Source organism: Nyctereutes procyonoides, unplaced genomic scaffold (assembly GCF_905146905.1).
Source record: "Nyctereutes procyonoides isolate TBG_1078 unplaced genomic scaffold, NYPRO_anot_genome, whole genome shotgun sequence".
NCBI lineage: Eukaryota > Metazoa > Chordata > Mammalia > Carnivora > Canidae > Nyctereutes > Nyctereutes procyonoides.
The window spans coordinates 42,224,784-42,243,853 of record NW_026575125.1 but is presented as its reverse complement, the minus strand read 5'-3'; the positions used below and the strand labels follow the sequence as shown (position 1 = coordinate 42,243,853).

At 48.9% G+C, this 19,070-nt stretch overlaps 1 protein-coding gene across 3 annotated transcripts in view; it reads left to right on the top strand.

Moving 5' to 3' along the window:
• OTUD5 (OTU deubiquitinase 5) overlaps positions 1–17,561 on the top strand; it is a 28,639-nt gene extending 11,078 nt beyond the window's left edge. Inside the window, exons 2-9 of one of the 3 annotated variants that reach the window (XM_055337706.1) lie at positions 1,464–1,554; positions 9,377–9,441; positions 9,531–9,687; positions 9,781–9,929; positions 13,914–14,117; positions 15,734–15,935; positions 16,022–16,135; positions 16,442–17,561. In XM_055337706.1, coding sequence (XP_055193681.1) covers positions 1,464–1,554; positions 9,377–9,441; positions 9,531–9,687; positions 9,781–9,929; positions 13,914–14,117; positions 15,734–15,935; positions 16,022–16,135; positions 16,442–16,566 — 1,107 coding nt within the window. In that variant the 3' untranslated portion in view covers positions 16,567–17,561. Of the gene's footprint in view, positions 1–1,460; positions 1,555–9,376; positions 9,442–9,530; positions 9,688–9,780; positions 9,930–13,913; positions 14,118–15,733; positions 15,936–16,021; positions 16,136–16,441 lie in introns of all 3 variants that reach the window. The other 2 variants (XM_055337704.1, XM_055337705.1) reach the window with 2 other exon arrangements.
• Positions 17,562–19,070: the final 1,509 nt, after the last annotated feature.

The window sequence follows — 19,070 nt, the reverse complement described above, 5'->3', positions numbered from 1 at the left end:
ATCGAGTCCCGCATCGGGCTCCTTGCATGGAGTTTGCTTCTCCCCCTGCCTGTGTCTCTTCCTTTCTGTGTGTGTGTCTCTCATAAATAAATGAATAAATTTTTTTAAAAAAATACCATACAGAGGGTGCCTGGATGGCTCAGTCATTTAAGCATCTGCCTTCGGCTCAGATCATGATCCTGGGGTCTGTGATCAAGGCCCACATTGGGGCTCCCTACTCAGTGAGGTGTCTTCTTCTCCCTCTCTCCCCCCCCACTTGCGCATTAGCTCTTTCTCTCTCTCAAATAAATCTTTTTTAAAAACTATCATACAGAGTAGTTTCACTGCCCTAAACATCTTCTTTTCTGCTGCTTCATCTCATTATTTTTTAAAAGATTTTAATTATTCATGAGAGTGAGAGAGAGGCAGAGACATAAGCAGAGAGAAAAGCAGACTCCCTGCAGGGAGCCTGATGTGGGACTTGATCTCAGAACCCCGGGATCACAACCTGAGCTGAAGGCGCACACTCAACCACTGAGCCACCCAGACATCCCTCTTCATTATTTTTTAAGTCTGAAGATCCACATTTGTATAGGCTTACTACACCTGAACCTTTGGGTATACACCTGGTGTGTATACTGTGTGCTATATAACACCTCTGGTGGGGTCTGTGGCAGTACCTCATAACTCAAAACACCTGAATGTTTCTGCATGATAATGTTTGAATATACACCTTCAAGTGGGATAAATAGGTTCTCACCAGCTCAGATCAGGTTATGATGGCAAATGAATTAGACTTTTGGTTTTCAAAGCTTTTGGAGTTCTGGAATTTTGGACAAGGGATTGCATACCTCTCATGAAAGAAGGTCAAATAAAACCATCTATAATACTAACTTTTAAGGATAGTTTGTCGTATGGTCTTTGCAAGTTTTATGTGTTTATATTCATATACATAAATGTGTATACTTTAAATGCGTTCAGTTATAAGTGAGATGTGATGTTTGCGTTTTGCTTTATACAATATATCTTGGCATTCCCTAGCTATACGTAGGGCTTGGGATCCAGGTTCTAGCCAGTTATTCCCTCCTCAACAGCTTCCCTATTCTAAGTGGCTAAAGGGTCACCAGGTTAAACTCTTTGAGGTACAGCCAAGTTCTTTCACTGCCCCATCCCCAGGTAGCCAGGTCTGGGCCTTTGGCTGCCTGTGGGAGCCCAGTATTGGATTCCCAGGATGGTCACCAGGGTCAGTTAGACAGCAGATGAGACCCTTCTGGGATCAAGTCTCATACTCACACAATGACTACTTTCCTCAAAGAAAAGGTCTCCTCCTCCACATGCATGGAGTGTCGAGCAAGGCTGGGAACTTGACCCTGACCAGTGTCCTTTCAGCCAGTTAGCCAGGCCCTTTGGGAACTGGAGGGCAGGGCCCTAGGGAGGGGGTACAGGCCTTTCCTGTTGCTGACCCCCGCCTCTTCCTCCAGCAGGAGCACTGGTTTGAAAAGGCCCTGAGAGACAAGAAGGGCTTCATCATCAAGCAAATGAAGGAGGACGGCGCCTGTCTCTTCCGGGCTGTAGGTGAGTCTCTGCCTCAGCCTTCAAGGGGCCTAGGGCTGCCCCTGAGCTGTTTCTAGTGTTTATTAGGAGTAATCTCTGAGACTGCTGAGGATTGAGCTTACTGGTGATTCAGGGACTCCGGGCCCCAGCCTCAAGTTAGTATCTGGCCTCTATCCGTTGGTCATAAGGCAGTGCAGTGATGTGAAAGTAATAATAATAACCATAATAGTGATAAAAAATAATGTTACTTAGGGACAGATTGCACTATCAGACACCAAAGGAAACCTTTTTTCATTCTTCCCCAAGCTAGGTAAAGGTAGGGACTATTGTGGTTTCCATTTTTCAGAAGAGACAAATAGCTTAGAACAGAGAAGTGACTTGCCCAGGGTCAGATAGTAGAATTGGAAGTCTCTGGTTTGGGTTAGTCTGAGGCCCATGTTCTTAACCACAGTACACTGCTGTCACCTGGGATCATAGAATTTTTTAAAACTTACACAAAAGAAGAATAGTGCATTCTCGTGTACACCCATTATTCATCTTCAAAATAATCATCAACACATGGCCAGCCTTGTTTCATCACTACCCTGTCCACTCTTTTTCACTCTCCTGAAACAGCATTTTTAAAGCAAAACCCCAACATTGAATCTTTTTATTTGTAAACATTTATGTACATTTCTCTGACAGATAAGAATTCTTTCTTTCCTAACATAACCGGTGTCATTATTCTACCTAACAACATTCATAATTTCTTCATACCATCTACTGTCCAGCTGGAGTGACATCTTTGAGGCCTCTCTGGCTCTGAATCTATGACCCAGGCAGTTTGAAGGTCTTGTGCTAGCATCCAGGGGAACTTTGGTAATGTGATTTGATCCTTCCACTGGGGCTGTGGTATCTCTCAGGGAAAAGGGCCCTCTGATAGGAGCCTTGAGGTAGGGGTCAGAAACCCTGTCTTCTAGTTCTGGCCATGATTCAAAAACTTCCATTTTTCCAAAAATCTATTAAATGGTGTTGATTCTGAAGGGCTCCTTGAATCTTTACAAGGTCTGCTATTCTCTCACCATGTGGCTAGCCCCCATGTCTACTGGTGGGCTGGACTGACTCAGGCTCCACTCCTGACTGTGCCATTGATTCTTGATATGAACCTGGACAAAAGCTCTTTTTCCCTGAGCCTGTTTTTGAAGCTGTAACGGAGGCCAAAGACCCAGAGTTGTGACAATTAAATGAGATTACTTCAGTAAATTCCTTCAGTGCCTCTGACACCTAGTAGACCCCCAGGGAACAGGATAGCAGATGGTAAAGTCTGAATGCTGTTTACACTAGTGTCTCAAAACCACAAATGTTTTGTCAAATGGGTGGAAGAAGTTGAGTGAGGTGAGTGCTTGCCTCTTCGTTCTGCCAAGCAGAAGAGTTGAGTTCAGGCAGTAGATTCTGCCAGTCTGGGAAAATCCCACTCCTACTTGTGGTTCAAGCCTGTGTTCTCCCTGGGATGTTTCCTAGAGAAAGAACTGGGTTTTGGGGCATCTTGGGCCAAAGGAAAGCAAAGAAAGAATAGGTAAGGGCCTGTTAGGTGCTAGGCCTTATGCTGAACCCTCAGGATGGATATGAGGCGAATGGGGCTGCTGGTAGACTGAAAGGAAGAGAATACAGCCAGGCACCTGGGTCTAGGGTGGTTTTTGAGACAGATGTTAGGGCTGGCAAGGACCTGGCTTGTGCAGTAACCCATATCAACAGCAAAGTTTCATGTGTGTCCGTCCAGCTGACCTCCTCAAACACCCTCTGACACCCCCCACCCCCCGCCTCTTTGGGCCTTCCAGTAAAGGGCCTGAGCTTACAGGAAGAGGTGACCGCGGCAGGTTGAAGGCCTTTCCCTATCAGCACTCTGGCTACCCATTTCCCCCAACTGGGCTGCCCTTGGCTTTTCTCTGTAAAACCTCAGAAGCCCCATGGTCACCCCCTGGAAGTGCGTGGCCCCTGGGTCTCTAGTCCTCATCTGGAGGTTTCCCTGAGGCAGATTGCACAGGACATGTGCCTGGGAAGGGGACTTTGTCCTCAGGCTTTCTACTGCCCCTCTGCTTCCAGCGTAGCTTGTACTGGGACAGTACAAGCAACTGGTGGCAGTTGCCCTGATCTCCAGATGAGGAGGCCTACAGGTTCTAGCTTCCTGCCACGCATTTCATAGTGGAAGAAGCACATAACTGAAGGCTGGAGCTGGAGGGGGAATTACACACAGGCTGCTCTGTTGTTCCCTGACCCTGTTTGCTGGCATTCAGCTGGGTGCTTCAGATTCATCTGCAAAATTGGGATTATTATTCTATGAGATGGGAGAAGATTAAGGCTCAGGAAAGGGAAATGATATGCTCAGGGTCATTAGTGGCAGAGCTGGCATGGGAACCCACAGGTGTCCAAAGGACACGTTCTTTCTATGACCCTGGGAAAGCCCTAGCTTCTCAGCTTAGCTATTGACTGGCTGGGTGACCTCAGCTATATTCCTTGACCTCTCTGGGCCTTACTTCCTCCATTTAGGAGCCTGTGGTCCCCTACTGTTGGGAATCCTGGGGCAGGTGGCTTTCTACCCTCAGATTTACCTCTGAGGTGTGGGTGTCTCTAGTATGAACCAGTGTTCACTGCTCTTTCCCAGCACCCCTTGTTGGGGACTTGTGAGCATCAGTGAAGGCTTGGATGGATGGAGTGGAAGTAGGAGTCTGAGTTCCTGAGGTATCCTGTGGCCCACCCTGCCCCTTCTAGGCTCAGATAACCTCCTCCTGGAAATATGAGTCTGCCGCTCTCTTGCCCTCTCCCCATATAACTTTTACTCAGCAAAAACCTCTGGCCCTGGCCTTTGCAGGCAAAGTGAAGGCCACACATGCGTCTCTCTGGTCCATGGGAAGCAGCTGGAGCTGTATATGTTACAATGATGGGGCCCAGAACATTAGCCTGGACCATCAGCATTGGAATGATGGATTTTCAATTAATTTTGACTGTTTTATAAATGGGAAAACTGAGCCCTTACGAGAAAGCCAGGACCCTATTCTGGTCACATAGCCAGTGTCAGAACACTGGTTTGAGGTTGAACTAGGCCAGGAGGAGAAGATTCCCATGGACTATTATGTACACCAGTTTCCATCGGGCTCTTTTGCCCTGCTTCCTTAGTTTTCCCATCTTTGCCATGGGAATCCTTGAGTAGAGGAGTGGGCATCTCAGAGATCAAGCTGTTAAGAGGACTGAGTTGTGTTTCCTCTCACCAAGGGTGTCTCCCCCCACTGAAGGTGTGCCATTTGGGGTCGTGGGCCAGGTGCACACCGCAGCTCCTTGACAGGCAAGTGAGGCCTTTTTCCTGGCTCATCTCCTCAGTGAGGCCAGGATTCCCACTGGGCCAGGAAGCAAGTGGGGAACAGATCAAGTTCCTGTCTCCTCCTGCTGCTGTGTGTACACACATTTGTGTGGTTTGTTTTTAGATTCCCTGCAGACACCAGGCTTCCTTTTCTGTCCTCAGCAGAACTTGCCGTGGCTCTTCTAGCAGGCAGGCAGGCAGCAACCTGGTGGGGAGGCAGTTCCCAGGTGCCTCTAAAACAAATGGTAGGGCCCTGTACTTAATTAAACACCTTTAGATAGTCCAGGCTTTCCTGTCTTGCTTCTCCACATAACTCTTTGGCAAATAGTGGCTATTTTAGGGAGCCTGAGGAGGAGGGATTACAGTGGTTTGGAGGACCTTCCCCCAGGCAGTAGGGGAAGGAGGTTGAGGCAAGTCTCTTAGAGCTATCAGCTATTTCTCCCTCCCATGGGAAAGGGTAGGAAGGAGGTGGCGGTGCTGTTTTGTACAGCTTTGTCTCTCATCCAGCCTTTAGTCTTTCTTGGTTAGCAGCAAGGGTAGTTAGTTATTGAATGGGATAGGTCTCTGTAGTTGTGAGGGTGGTATGGGTATTTGGCTCAGGGAACATCTTTGGCAGGATCTGCTGGCTTTGTGTGTGTGTGTGTGTGTGTGTGTGCGCGCGCGCGCGCACATGTGTATTTCTATGCTGGTGTCTCAGCGTGCTTAGAGAAAGGACAGATGTGGGGTGTGGGGAGGTAAGATTTATGCTGACCTCTCTAAGTTCTGCCCACTCCCAGGCCTTTCCTGGGTTCCAGCTGGTTCCTACTTGTGCAGGTAGGGAAACTGAGGCAGGCAGAATCAAGCCTTTCTCTAGGCAGGCAGATGGCTAAGGGGACAGCTAGATTGGGAGTAGTGGTACACTGGAGCATCAGTGTTTGAAGTCACCAGTTAAACTCTTTGAGAGCCTGGCCTTACCTTCACCCTCCCTAGATGTGTGACCTTGGGTCAACTGTGCCATATTTCTCAATCTCATCCCTCCTGTGTAAAGTAGAGTTTTTTTGGGTCAAGATAGGATAAGTTGGAATGTGAAAAGGCCTTGGTGGAACCAATTCTGCTATCGTCCTGAGGATTTCTGAGCCCTCTTTGGGTTGGGATAGAGGTGAGGTAGTGGGGGACCCCCTTCAGCTGGACTCTGGGAGGGAGAGCAGGTGCGGATTGCCCACAAGTGCAGCGTCAGCAAGAAGAGGAGTTTCGGTTTCTATCAAAACAAGGTCTCTGAATTCCCCTACCTCTGCAGGTCCATTGGGCCCTTTTCCCCACCTTGGCCCCCACAGGGAAGTCCAGCTTAGTCCCTTGTCTCCAGTGCCAACTCACTGAGGGGAGGAGAGCTTTCTGGAGGACAAAGGTGGGGCTAGCAAAGTCAGACAAGCACTGCCTCAATGGGGAGGACTTGCTGTGTTTTATCCCTGCCTTGGATGGTTATCCCACCTTAATATCATTGAAAAGATCCTTTTCTCTCTCATTGGGGACGTATTCTTACTCGGTTTCCTTGGTGTTTAGATACACATATTTTCTTCCACATTTATGATCCCAAAACTCTAGGGTATATCTTAGAATCAGTGAGGTGGGTGGTGCCGCTGCTTCCCACCACCCAACAGAAGCTGTCTTTTAAACACATGTACGGTACCATCTGTCAGTGCATCTCAGGATTGAGGAAAGAAAGGGTATTTTACAGGTGGGTGGAAAAAGTCACTTAAGGATCCCGTTTTGTGTGAAGCCTAGACTCCTGGTTTAATGTTAATGTGATTGCTGAAGATTTGAACTATGGACACAGAATGGAGACCTATGGATCTTTGGATTCAGGAAAGGTAGTGAGCAGGACCTGCTTGTATGAGGAGGGACACCCTAGACTCCTTGTCTGGGGCTTTCCTCTGGCTGAGGAAGTGCAGCAGAAATGAGGAAGGACATAATAAGTGGTTCCGGTGACATTCTGATTGACTTGGGGAGGGTTAACTATCTGAAAGAGTCCTTGTCCACTCAGGACAGAGGGAGCCCCTGGGTTCATTTCTTGAACACATGGCACACCTTAGGCATCCAGCAAACCCTACCCCTGGTCTCAACAGCCCCCTGTGAAAGGGAGAGGAGTTATTCTCCCCACTTCATGGATGAAGACGTTATAGCCTAGAGAGCTCAAGAAGGCCTTGTCCAGTGCCGCACAGCTAGGAGTCAGCAAAGCCTTTCTGCTAGGCAAAGGGGCTAATGGCAAGGGATAGGGGGTGGTTGGGGTGCTTTGTTAGCTTCCTGCAGCTCCCTTCTCTATTCTAGTCTCCCCTTTCTGCCATTTTCTTGGCATCTGGCACCTCAGGTAGAACCATCTCTCAGGAAATGCCTGTTGATCCTTTCTGAGGAACCTCTCAGCCACCTCCTTGAGCTTGACAGGCCAGCCCCTATTTAACCCCTTTGCTGCCATCTCAGTTCCTGTTTACTGCAGCTGCTGGCAGCACTGCCTCCTCAGCACCCCAAGCTCCTTCTACATAAATAGCCCTCGGCAGCCACAGCGGGCTCTGTGGTCTTAGTTTCTAAGAAAGGCAGCAGCAGGGGGGCCCCAGCCTCTGCGCAGGGCACGTGACTAGCTGGAAGTGCTGTTGAGGGGGGGGAGAGTGTGGCCGCAGAACCCACATCCTTGTTTACATGGTGAAGGGGCTACCCCTTCCTGCCTTCACAACTCCCCTCCCCCTCGGGGTCTCTGCACCTCCGTGAGAGGCCGAGAGAGGCCGTGAGATAGGCATGGGCCCCATTGCCCCATTTTCTATCTCAGAGTAGCCTTTTTCTCCTTATCTCATAGATTCCTCCAGGGAGGGAGGGGGGAGGGCAGTGAAGGCATTCTTCTGACGATTATTCAAAGGTAGACTGGCGGTCATGGAACAACACTGGGGTGTTCCCTGTGGGACCCTGCCCCTGCCCCAGTGCCCCAGGGAGATTCACATCAGAGAAGCAGTCCTTCGGGGAGACAGGGAAATTCTCTCTTTGTCTTAGCCAGTGGACATCAGGCGTGCCTTGTCTTCAAGCCCACTTTAATTTCCCAGGGAGAAGGCTCCCTGGCTCCCCCAGCCTGTCCATCCACACAACAGGCTGTTTCCCATTTCCCAAACTGTATTGGGCCTTGAGCTGCAGTGGACTTGGCTGTGACCTGCTCTCGGCACTCAGTGGGAGTCAGAGTGGTCAGGCAGAGGAAGCCTGCACACACCTTTGATAAATCTGGTGATAGAAGTGCTCTGGAGGGTGGGAGGGGTGGAAAACTATATAAAGTATACATGGGTTTCTGACGAATAGGCAGCCGAGAATGGTGGAAAAAAGCCCCGAAAAGAGGAAATGGCATGGGTGAAGATCCCACAAGTAAGGCAGGGGGAGCCTGGTTCGTTCTTTGATCAAAACCCCATGACTGACCATTTGGGCCATAGGCTGCCTTTCCTGAATTAAGCTTAAGTTATGTTTACCTGTGTCTTATTTCTCTTGCCTAGATGGTGTGCTGCTTGCAGACAGGGGCAGGATTTTACTCCCCCTTGTCACCTTCACACTACCCCACTTCCAGTCCCACTATGGGTAGGGGACTCTGATTTACTGAGTTACTGCTCTGTCCCAAGCCTAGTGCTGGTCACCTTACACCCATTATCTCCTTGATCCTACAGGAGACCTGCCAGGGAGTTATCCTGCTTATTCCTGTTTTACACGTGAGGCATGTGAGGCTCAGGACACTTGGGCTGCTTGCCTCTGGTTGTTTAGCTCACTAGTATCTGGCAGAGCTGGGCATGGAGCCCAGTTATTTTTATTGTTTTTTATTTTTTTAACCTACGAAGGCCATGCTGGCTCCCATGGGTCAGGAAAACTGAATTCTAGAGTTGAATCTTGTCAGACTGACTTGCTGTGTGACCTTGGTGAAGCCACATACTCTCCCTCAGCCTCAGCTTCCTCATGTGAAGAGTGAGGGGGAGAGTGTGGAATTGCTGGTGCTCGAGGCCACTTAGGGGACTTAAGATGTTTGTTGACTTGTCTGAGTAGCCAGGCAAGCCCTGGACAAAGTCATCTGCCCGAGAGGCCTGTATTCTCTTGTTCTTATTTTTTTATAATGTTTTTATTTTATTTTTTTTACTTTTTAAAGTTTTAAAATTTGCTTATTCATGAGAGACACAGAGAGAGAGGCAGAGACATAGGCAGAGGGAGAAGCAGGCTCCATGCAGGGAGCCTGATGCAGGACGTGATCCAGGATCTCACCCTGGGCTGAAGGCGGCGTTAAACCGCTGAGCCACCCATGCTGCCCTCTTTTGTTCTTAAAAACTGTTCCTGCCTGTCTCTTTTTTTTTTTTCCATGACCCCATTCCAGCCCACAAAGCCAAGCACTCTCCAGGCCATAGCGTAGGAGAAGGAGTTTTCCTGGCCCCAGCCCTCCACCCCCAGGGATGTTCCATGACTTCAAACTCTTCTCTGGTGGTAGCTCTTGACCCCTGCCTCTCCTTTCTTCTGTCCCCACAGCTGACCAGGTGTATGGAGACCAGGACATGCATGAGGTTGTGCGAAAGCATTGCATGGACTATCTGGTGAGAGACCCTGCAGAGGCCTTGGGGCGGGGGCAGAGTAGCTGCATCTCCTCCCTGCACAGGCCTTGACCCTACAATCTCTTCTGCAGATGAAGAATGCTGACTACTTCTCCAACTATGTCACAGAGGACTTCACCACCTACATCAACAGGAAGCGGAAAAACAACTGCCATGGCAACCACATTGAGATGCAGGCCATGGCAGAGATGTACAACCGGCCCGTGGAGGTGTACCAGTACAGCACAGGTACTTCTGTGGTGGGTAGATGAGCAGCTGGCTGACCCTGATCTGAGCCTGCCCGGTCCACTGTGGATGCTCCTTCCTTCTCTCTCTCTGCAGAACCCATAAACACATTCCATGGGATCCATCAAAACGAGGATGAACCCATCCGCGTCAGCTACCATCGGAATATCCACTACAATTCAGTGGTGAATCCCAACAAGGCCACCATCGGAGTGGGGCTAGGCCTGCCATCATTCAAACCGGGGGTAAGTGAGTCCCCATGCCCAGGATGACTGCTAGACATAGAGGCCAGAAGCCTCTTTTGAGGTCTTAGTTCTGCCCTAGCCCACAAAAATGCCCTGTCCCCTGGAGTTGCTCTTGAGGTCTCACCTGTATAAAATTCGGGAGTTACCCAAGGTGATCTCTTGGGGCTCATTCCTTGGTCTCCTCTTGCCTGTCTGAGCTGGCTTTACCCATCTTCTGTGCCTGTTGAGGGTTGGCATTTGGGGCACATCTGGGAACTGTGAACCCAGGTTTGGTCTGGGTATCTTGGCACCCACATGGATCCTCTAATGCTCAGCAGTTCTAGATAGCTGTGGTCACAGACTTGATGGGCAGGCCTGGCCCTACTGCTTACTGGCTGTGGGACCTAGGGCAGATTATACCTGTAATCTGGGCTGGCTGCTCAGCAGATACAGAAAGTGCCTAACACAGGGCCTGTGGCCTAGTAGGCACTCAGAAGGTGGCAGTACATTTTCCAGCATATGCTGACATATTCTCATTCTCTCTCATAAACAGTCATCTTCTGGGGATTTTGCTATCTTCTCTTCAGGTTTCACTTCCTACAAACAGAAAGTGCCCCTACCTCATTTTAGGAAATGCACACCCTAACACACGCCCTCCAACGTAGGTTTTTTTTGTTTTGTTAAGTAAACTCTTAATTTTAGAATAGTTTTAGATTTACAGAATTACTGAGATTAGAGAATTTACATATTCCCCACTCTGATTAACATATCAGCCTAGAACATTTATCACAATTCTAAACCAATATTGATATTTTAACTCAAGACCATACTTTATTTAAATGACCTCAGTCATTCCCTGATGATCTTATCTATTCCAGGACCCATCCAGGAGACTGTACTACATTTAGTTGTCCTGTCTCCTTTGGCTCCTCTTGGCTCTGACACTTTCTCTGAATTTCCTTGTTTTTTATCTTTGATCTGTTTACAGACTCTAGTTTTGCCTTTTCTAGAATGTCATGGAATTAGAATTCTAACAGCATGTAGTTTTTTTCAGAGTGACTTCTTTCACATAACTTGATGTACTTAAATTTAAGAATGATCTATGACTTTTCATGGTCTGATCACTCATTTTTCTTTTTTTTAAAGATTGGCTTAGGGATCCTTGGGTGGCTCAGCGGTTTGGCGCCTGCCTTTGGCCCAGGGCACGATCCTGGAGTCCCGGGATCGAGTCCCGCGTCAGGCTCCCGGCATGAAGCCTGCTTCTCCCTCCTCCTGAATCTCTGCCTCTCTTTCTCTCTATGCCTATCATAAATAAATAAATAAATCTTTAAAAAAAAAGATTGGCTTATTTGAGAGAGAGCGAGCATGCATGAGCAGGAGGGGCAGAGGGAGAGGGAGAAAGAATTTCAGATTCTGTGCTGAGTGCACAGCCTGACATGGCTCGTGATTTGACCCTGAGATCGTGACTTGAGCCAAAACCAAGAATCAGAGCTTAACCAACTGTGCCATCCAGGCGCCCCACTCCTTTTTTCCCCCCTTTTTAAAAAATGAATGCCTTAAGGTTTTAGTTTGTAGACATAATTGTTTATAATGATTTTAAATTTACAAAAAAAAATGGAGAAGATAGTCTACAGAGTTCCCATGTATTCTTCTCCCCCCTGAGCAGTTTCACTGTTACTAAGGAATCTTGGAGGACTGTGATACATTTGTTCCAATATATGAACGAATGTTGATACATTTGATACATTATTACTAACTAAAGTCATCATGTCTCTTTAGGCTCCCTTGTCTGTGACGGTTTCTCACACTTTCATGTTTTTGATGACCTTGACCGTATTGAGGAGTACTGGTCAGGTATATTGTAGGATGGTTCTCTTTTGAAATTTGTCTGATGTTTTTCTCATTGATTACACTGGGGTTATGGGTTGGTTTTTTTAAATTTTTTTTAATTTTTATTTATTTATGATAGTCACAGAGAGAGAGAGAGAGGCAGAGACGCAGGCAGGGAGAAGCAGGCTCCATGCACCGGAAGCCCGATGTGGGATTCGATCCCGGGTCTCCAGGATCGCACCCTGGGCCAAAGGCAGGCGCCAGACCGCTGCGCCACCCAGGGATCCCGGGGTTATGGGTTTTAGGGAGGAAGATCACAGTGGTAGACTACCATTGTCATTACATCATATCAATGGTATATACTGGGAACATGATTTATGACTGTTGATGTTGACCTTGATCCCCGGCAGTAGTAGTTTTGTCAGATTTTTTCCACTGTAAAATTACTTCTCCCCCCCCCATTTCCTTTTTCCATACCTTCCTGTTTGGAAGGAAGTCATGATGTACAGCCCACACTTAAAAAAAAGTGGAGGTTATGCTCTATCTTCTTGAGGGCAGAGTATCTACATAAATTATGTAGAATTCTTCTGCAAGGGAAATTTGTCTCCCATTTATTTCAGTCAGTATGGACTGAGGTATTTCTTCTTTACTTTTATATTTTGGGTTATAATCCAATACTATATTTTGATGCTCACATTGTTTCCATTTTGCCTCTTGGAGGTCTCTTAGTTGGTTCCTGCACCTCTTTGACATCGTTGTGATGGTGGGTTGTTAGGTTATTTTTTCTAATTTTAGGTTTTTGTTGGTTTATTTTGTTTCATTTTGTAACACTTTCTTTCTGGCACTATGAGGTGCTCCAAGTTCATCTTGTATATTTCTTGCCCCAGTTCTAGAACCAGTCATTTTTTCCAAGGAGCCCTGGTTCCTTTTATTGGAATGATACTAGAAACCCAGATCTGATCTGAATACTGAGTGTGCTCCTTGCCACTGGGGTGCCCTTGCTTCTAGGCCCTTTCAGCTGACAGAGCAAGGAGATATATCTGTGTATACTAACCCATGTGTATACACTTACCTAGAAATATTTCTTTATGTAACCATCCATATCTCTATGAAGCTACAGTTCTTAACTGAGGTCTCCCAACTGGCAAAGGACTTCTTGGTTTTACTTTTTTTTAAGATTTTTATTTATTTACTCATGAGACACACAGAGAGAGGGCAGAGACATAGGAAGAGGGAGAAGTAGGCTCCTCACAAGGGAATCTGATGTGAGACTCGATCCCGGAACTCTGGGATCATGCCCTGAGCCGGAGGTAGACGCTCAACCACAGAGCCACCTAGGTGTCCCAGACTTCATGGTTTTAATTTGCAATTCCCTAGTGACAAATGATGTTGAGCATCTTTTCATGTGCTTATTTGCCACCTGAATATCTTTGAGGAAATTGTGTGTTTTTAAATTGGCTTGTTTTAACTTAGAGTTTTACATACTTTTTGGACTACTATGCATAGGTAAGATATTACATTTTACATCATAACTTAGTGCACACGCACATGGGTGTGTAGTGTGTATATTTGCATTAAAATAATGTTAAGAGTTTCACTGAGCAATACTTAATGCCTTGAATATGCTCTGGTATTTTTTTATTACTTCATTTTTTTTAATGCTGTTATATCTCATAGCCTGACAAAAAGCACTCTCCTACTGTGTCCCACAATTCCTCACACCCCTTCTTCCCGTGATGATACCGTTCCCTGTCCCCTTAAATGTCCCTTCACCCTGTGGACACACAGCTAACTTCTCAGGTGATCTTTTCTTCTGGTCCCATCTGGACACAGGTGAGGACAGTCTCAGCATTATGAAACTGAGTCATTGCTGGGTGAGGCATCTTTAAATCCCAGCAATTGGCTGCCCCAGGCAGAGTACTTCACTTAAGGTGTCTTGGGATTGGGAGCAGGGCTTCTAAGTATAGAAGTTTAGAATGACAAGTCCCTCTACCCAAACCTGCCTTCCGCCATTTCTTGATAAATTAGGCAGCCTACTCAGGGGGTTGGTTAGTAAGAGTAGCTGCCTTCCTATCTCCTCTTTTCTGGGCCTGTAGGCCCATAATCCCAAACTAGTTCTGGCTCATGGCCAGAGTTGAGTGTCACCCCACATCCCTGTTCATCCCTGCCTTGTAGTTTGCAGAACAGTCCCTGATGAAGAATGCCATAAAAACATCAGAGGAGTCCTGGATTGAACAGCAGATGCTGGAAGACAAAAAGCGGGCCACAGACTGGGAAGCCACAAATGAGGCCATTGAGGAGCAGGTGGCTCGAGAATCCTACCTGCAGTGGCTGCGGGATCAGGAGAAACAGGCCCGCCAGGTTCGCGGCCCCAGCCAGGTGGGTCCTGGGCTCTGTTATTGGCCTGGCCAAGAACCCCTTACTTGACATGCTCTGCCCCCAAACAGGCAGAAGAAATTAAGCAGTTTTGACATCTGGGAGAGAAGGAAGCTCTCAGCCTGGTCTGTACCACATCTCGGCTTTAGTCTTGGCATCGTGCCTTAGAACTCTCAACACCTTTGCCGAACAAGGTCTTAAGGAGTGAGGGAGGCCAGCCACTGGTGGTGACGTGGGGATTGATGGATAGTTATAGAGGGACAAGCTCTTGTTGAATGTCCTTCTATGTCAGGCTCTAGGCTGAAGATGTAAAATCCTGTCAGGCCTGCTCCACTCTCCGTGATCCCGTGTCTACTGAGGGAGACAGATACATCAGTGAGGCCCTTGACCCTGGCTGGGGGACCAGTGGACATGGGCGCCCTGGTCAGTCTTCACACAGCAAGGTTGGATTTTTAGGGCAGGGATGGGGCAAAGCAGGCAGGGATTTGAGGAATCACAAGGAGTTTAGAGTGATTGTAGGTGTTGGCAAGAGTAAAGTAATTTCTACAACAAATATTTATTGCAGGTCTATGCCAGGCACTGTTCTTAGTATATGGGTGGTACATTGGTGAGCCAGGCAGGCCCAGATCTCTGTGCTTGTGATGCTTACATATTCGCAGAGTAGAACAAAATAAACAGTAAATATAATGAATAGATTAGTTGAGAGGTGGGACAGATGAAACATGTAGAGCAGGGCAAAGAGAATAAGTAGGGCTGAGGGGAGCTGAGAGTTCACAATATGAAGTAGTATGGTCAGGGTGGGCAGGCCTCAGAGCCAGTGAGATGTGAGCAAAAGCTTGCAAAAGGTGAGGCAGTTAGCTAAGTGCATGCGCCAGGCAAAGCAGAAGGCCAGCTAGAGCAAAATCCTGAGGTGGAATGCATACCCAGGGTGATTTGGGAGTGGCCTGGAGGCCAGGGTGGTTGAGCAGAATGTTGTAGTAAGTGAAGTCAGAGAGGTGGTGGGGCCAGATTGAGAAGGGGCTTGTGAGCTGTGGTGAGGACTTTGACCTTTACTGTGAGTGAGGCAGAAGCCTTTGGGAGGGTTGTGAGCAGAGGAGGGACAGGATCCTCCTGATAGCTAGGGCAGCATGGAGCCTAGGGTTTAGGGCAAGAAGCAGGGAACCAGCGAGGTGTGGAGTCTTACCTCTAGTCCCAGTGGTGACGGATGGTGGATGGTGGTGCTGGCTAGGGAGGAATGAGGAAAGGGGATGGAGTCTGAATGTATTTTGAAGGTGGGGGTACGGGTTTCCTGCCAGATTGCCTGTAAGGATGTGAGGGTGGCGGGATTAAGAAGCTTACCTTTGTCCTGTGGTCTGCTGTGTGACCAGGAATGATGGTGGTCATCACAGCCAGGATTCCAGGAGGGAGCCAACCCTCAGGGATGGGGCAGAGGCAGCTCATGACTTGCGTTGGTCCTTTCCTCCTCCTCCTCCTCCTCTTTCTCCTCGTCGTCGTCCTCGTCGTCGTCGTCGTCCTCGTCGTCCTCGTCCTCCTCCTCGTCCTCCTCGTCGTCCTCCTCGTCCTCCTCGTCCTCCTCCTCCTCGTCCTCCTTCTCCTCCTCCTCCCCCCCACCCCTGCAGCCCCGGAAAGCCAGCGCCACATGCAGTTCTGCCACAGCAGCAGCCTCCAGTGGCCTGGAGGAGTGGACCAGCCGGTCCCCGCGGCAGCGGAGTTCAGCCTCTTCACCCGAGCATCCTGAGCTGCACGCCGAGCTGGGCATCAAGCCCCCTTCCCCAGGCACTGTCTTAGCTCTTGCCAAACCTCCTTCACCCTGTGCACCAGGTCAGTGACTTGGTGACTGGGGAAGCTGGGGTTAGGAAGTGCTGCCTAGGTTGTGGGCTCCACCTCTGACTGTCCCTCTGCCCCAGGTACAAGCAGCCAGTTCTCGGCAGGGGCCGACCGAGCTACTTCCCCCCTCGTGTCCCTGTACCCTGCTCTGGAGTGCCGGGCCCTCATTCAGCAGATGTCCCCCTCTGCCTTTGGTAAGCCTCCTCTATCTAGGGACCAGGGGCCAGCTGGGAGCTGGGGAGAGAGGGAAGAAGCAGCACATCCTGAGAGGGGGCTTTTGGAGCCTCTGGCCATCTCCCCAGGAAGACGGGAATTTTCAGGCCCAAAGGATGTGTCCAGAGGGAATCTGTGTGGGATTTCGTAGGCCTGGGGGAGGCTTCTTGTAGAGAAAGAAGCATAGAGGGACCTGGATGGGATTGCTCGAGCCAGGAATCAGCAAAGGGTAAGGAGAAGGTGGGCTGGGAGTGCTCCATCATCCTTTGCTCCTTCCTCTTGCCCAGCAGGTCTGAATGACTGGGATGATGATGAGATCCTAGCATCGGTGCTGGCAGTGTCCCAACAGGAATACCTAGACAGTATGAAGAAAAACAAAGTGCACAGAGATCCACCCCCAGACAAGAGTTGATGGAGACCCAGAGACTGGAGACCATCTCCCAAACCCCACCACTCCTGCCCTCCAGTGCCGCCCCACCTTTGGCTTTCTTCCCTCCTGCCTTCTTCCCTCTCTCCCCTCCTTTCCCTCCTCCCCACTTCCCTCTGGCTGGCCCACCCCTGCACCCCTTCTCATCGCTGCCACCACCACCATCACCTGTCTCTTCGCCAGCTGACGTGCCCTCTTGCCCCCTGCACAGCACCATCCCTGCATTCCACAGGGGACTTGGGCAAGGGTGCCGAAGGTAGGCGAGAGGCACAAAGAAACAAACCAACTGGCAGCCAGGCAGCCCCTGAGGAGAGACATTCAGACAGAGGAAAGTCTCCCTGCCCCCCATTCCTTCCAAGATCAGAAAAACTTGTCACCCCGCCTCCACAATGATGCTGGGGAGGTGGGAGGAAGAAGTGGGAATTCCCCTTCCCAGTACCCCAAGAATGTCTGAGCCTTCAATGTTGAATTTTTTTCTTTATTAAAATGTACTTTTATCTTATAAAATCAACCAATCCAAAATGATGTAGACAATAGCAGTGGCTCTGTGAAGGCGGCATCTCTGGTTTGGGAGCAGACAGGCCATGGGGACAGAGGGGGCACAAAGATGTGGTTACTGTCTCTTGCCTCCAGCTCTGTGGAGGTAGGCAGGGTCTAGAGTGCAAGCCGGGGTGGGGGCAGGGGGCAGGTGTCTTGTGGGCTTTGGACAATGAGACTCTTGACCTTGCTGCATTCCTACTGCTTCCACACCACTACCACTGCCACCACCACCACCACTATCACCACTACCACTACTACCACTGGGTCTCTTCGGAATCTTGGGGTGGGGGACACCTTTGAGGATGATGGCTGCTACCGCCCAGGATTTGAGCGTGGGGAGTGGGCACAGCCTCAGCAAATGGGACACCCGTGCCCTGCAGGTGTTGACAAGATCCACCATCTGTAATGTCCTTGGCACAATAAAACCAAATGTCAGTTTCCCCTGAGCGCCTCTGTTCTATGTGGGGCACAAGGTGGGTGGGCCTCTGGGCAGAAGTGGTGATGGCCTAGGCCTTGGCTTGACCTCTGAGGGCCGCATGCTCTCCAGTAAGTTCTGTCTGTGGGCCCAGAGTTTGTTCATATTTGATTCACTGCTTACTAAACCAACTTCTGGACCTGTTATTACCAAGAAAGCTCCATCTTTGCCTGCTGCCCCTGCCTCCGTTCTGTCACATGTAGCCTGCCCACCCTGTATCCTGGGTTGTGATGGGAGCAGAGGACTAGGAGCTTGAGGGCTGGGACCGAAGTTCCAATTTTACTGCCTGCCTCCTTCCCTATGTGTGTTTGCTTTTTCCTTGTGATATTTGATGTAGAAATGCTTTGGAAAGGCACAACGGATGCTTCATATCAACGTAAGTGTAGTGGAATTGACTGGAGGGGCCTCTCTGGTGTAAGGAATGGTTAAACCCTTTCTTGTTCATGTTCCCAGTCCTCTGACATCCATGCCCCTGCCTTTCCTTGGCGTACAACCAAGGCAGAGAAGGATGGCTGGCCCCCAGGTTTTGTCAAGAGTGTATATTGCTGTGCCTCACTAATGAGGCCCCTATTTAAGGATGCATGTCCAGCTCTGCCAGTGAAGGCATGGTGGCTGAGTGGCCATCTTGTGGGGTATCTGTGGAATCCACTGGTCAATCATCCAGATGTTGGAGAGTTGGTTTGGAACCCACCTTGTTTTTTTCTAGCTATGTGACCTTGGCCAAATCACAGGCTGAGTTTCAAGGGTCCCACCATGTGTACAACAGGAGTGATTAATGTCTACTACCTCATGCTCTCTCTGGTTGTGAGCATTGAGAGAGAATGCATGTGGTCAACATAAAATGTCTGATGGCATGGTGCCTGGCATGTTCTGAGAGCCCAAATGTTAGCAGATAGTATTTATTTACCTAATGTTGAAGTTTTTTACACCATCTGGTCCCTGCCTACCTCTTCTTGCTGCTCTCTCCAGTTTCATTGGCCCCTGCCTGGAATTTGCCCTTTCCATATCCTGAGCCCCCAACCTTGTCCTTCAAGATGGGTAGTGTCACCTTTTGAGAAGCCCTGTGTGACCCCATCCATATTCCCATCTCTATCCACAAATATGTCTTTACTCCTTCCCCAATAACTCTGTGATTCACTTCCTGGGCAAGGGCTGTGATGCCTAACTTAATCTGTGTATCTCTAATATCTGCACCCCTGCCAGGGCCTGGCAGGCTTACAGTAGACCCCTAATAAATATTGGATGAATAAGGGAGAGTATATGTGTGTATTTGCTTTCTGGGTGGTGTCTGTGTGTCTGTTTGACTTCGGTGAGTCTAAGTCTTCACATGCACCTCACAGTGTCACGTTGTGTGACAAGGGCTTGTTTCCAGGTGTGTCAGATGGTGACTGAGTGTGGGACTCTATCTCTGACAGTTTATGTCTGTTTCTAAGACAAGTGCATGTCTGCGTGGGTCTGTCTGTGACAGCGCATC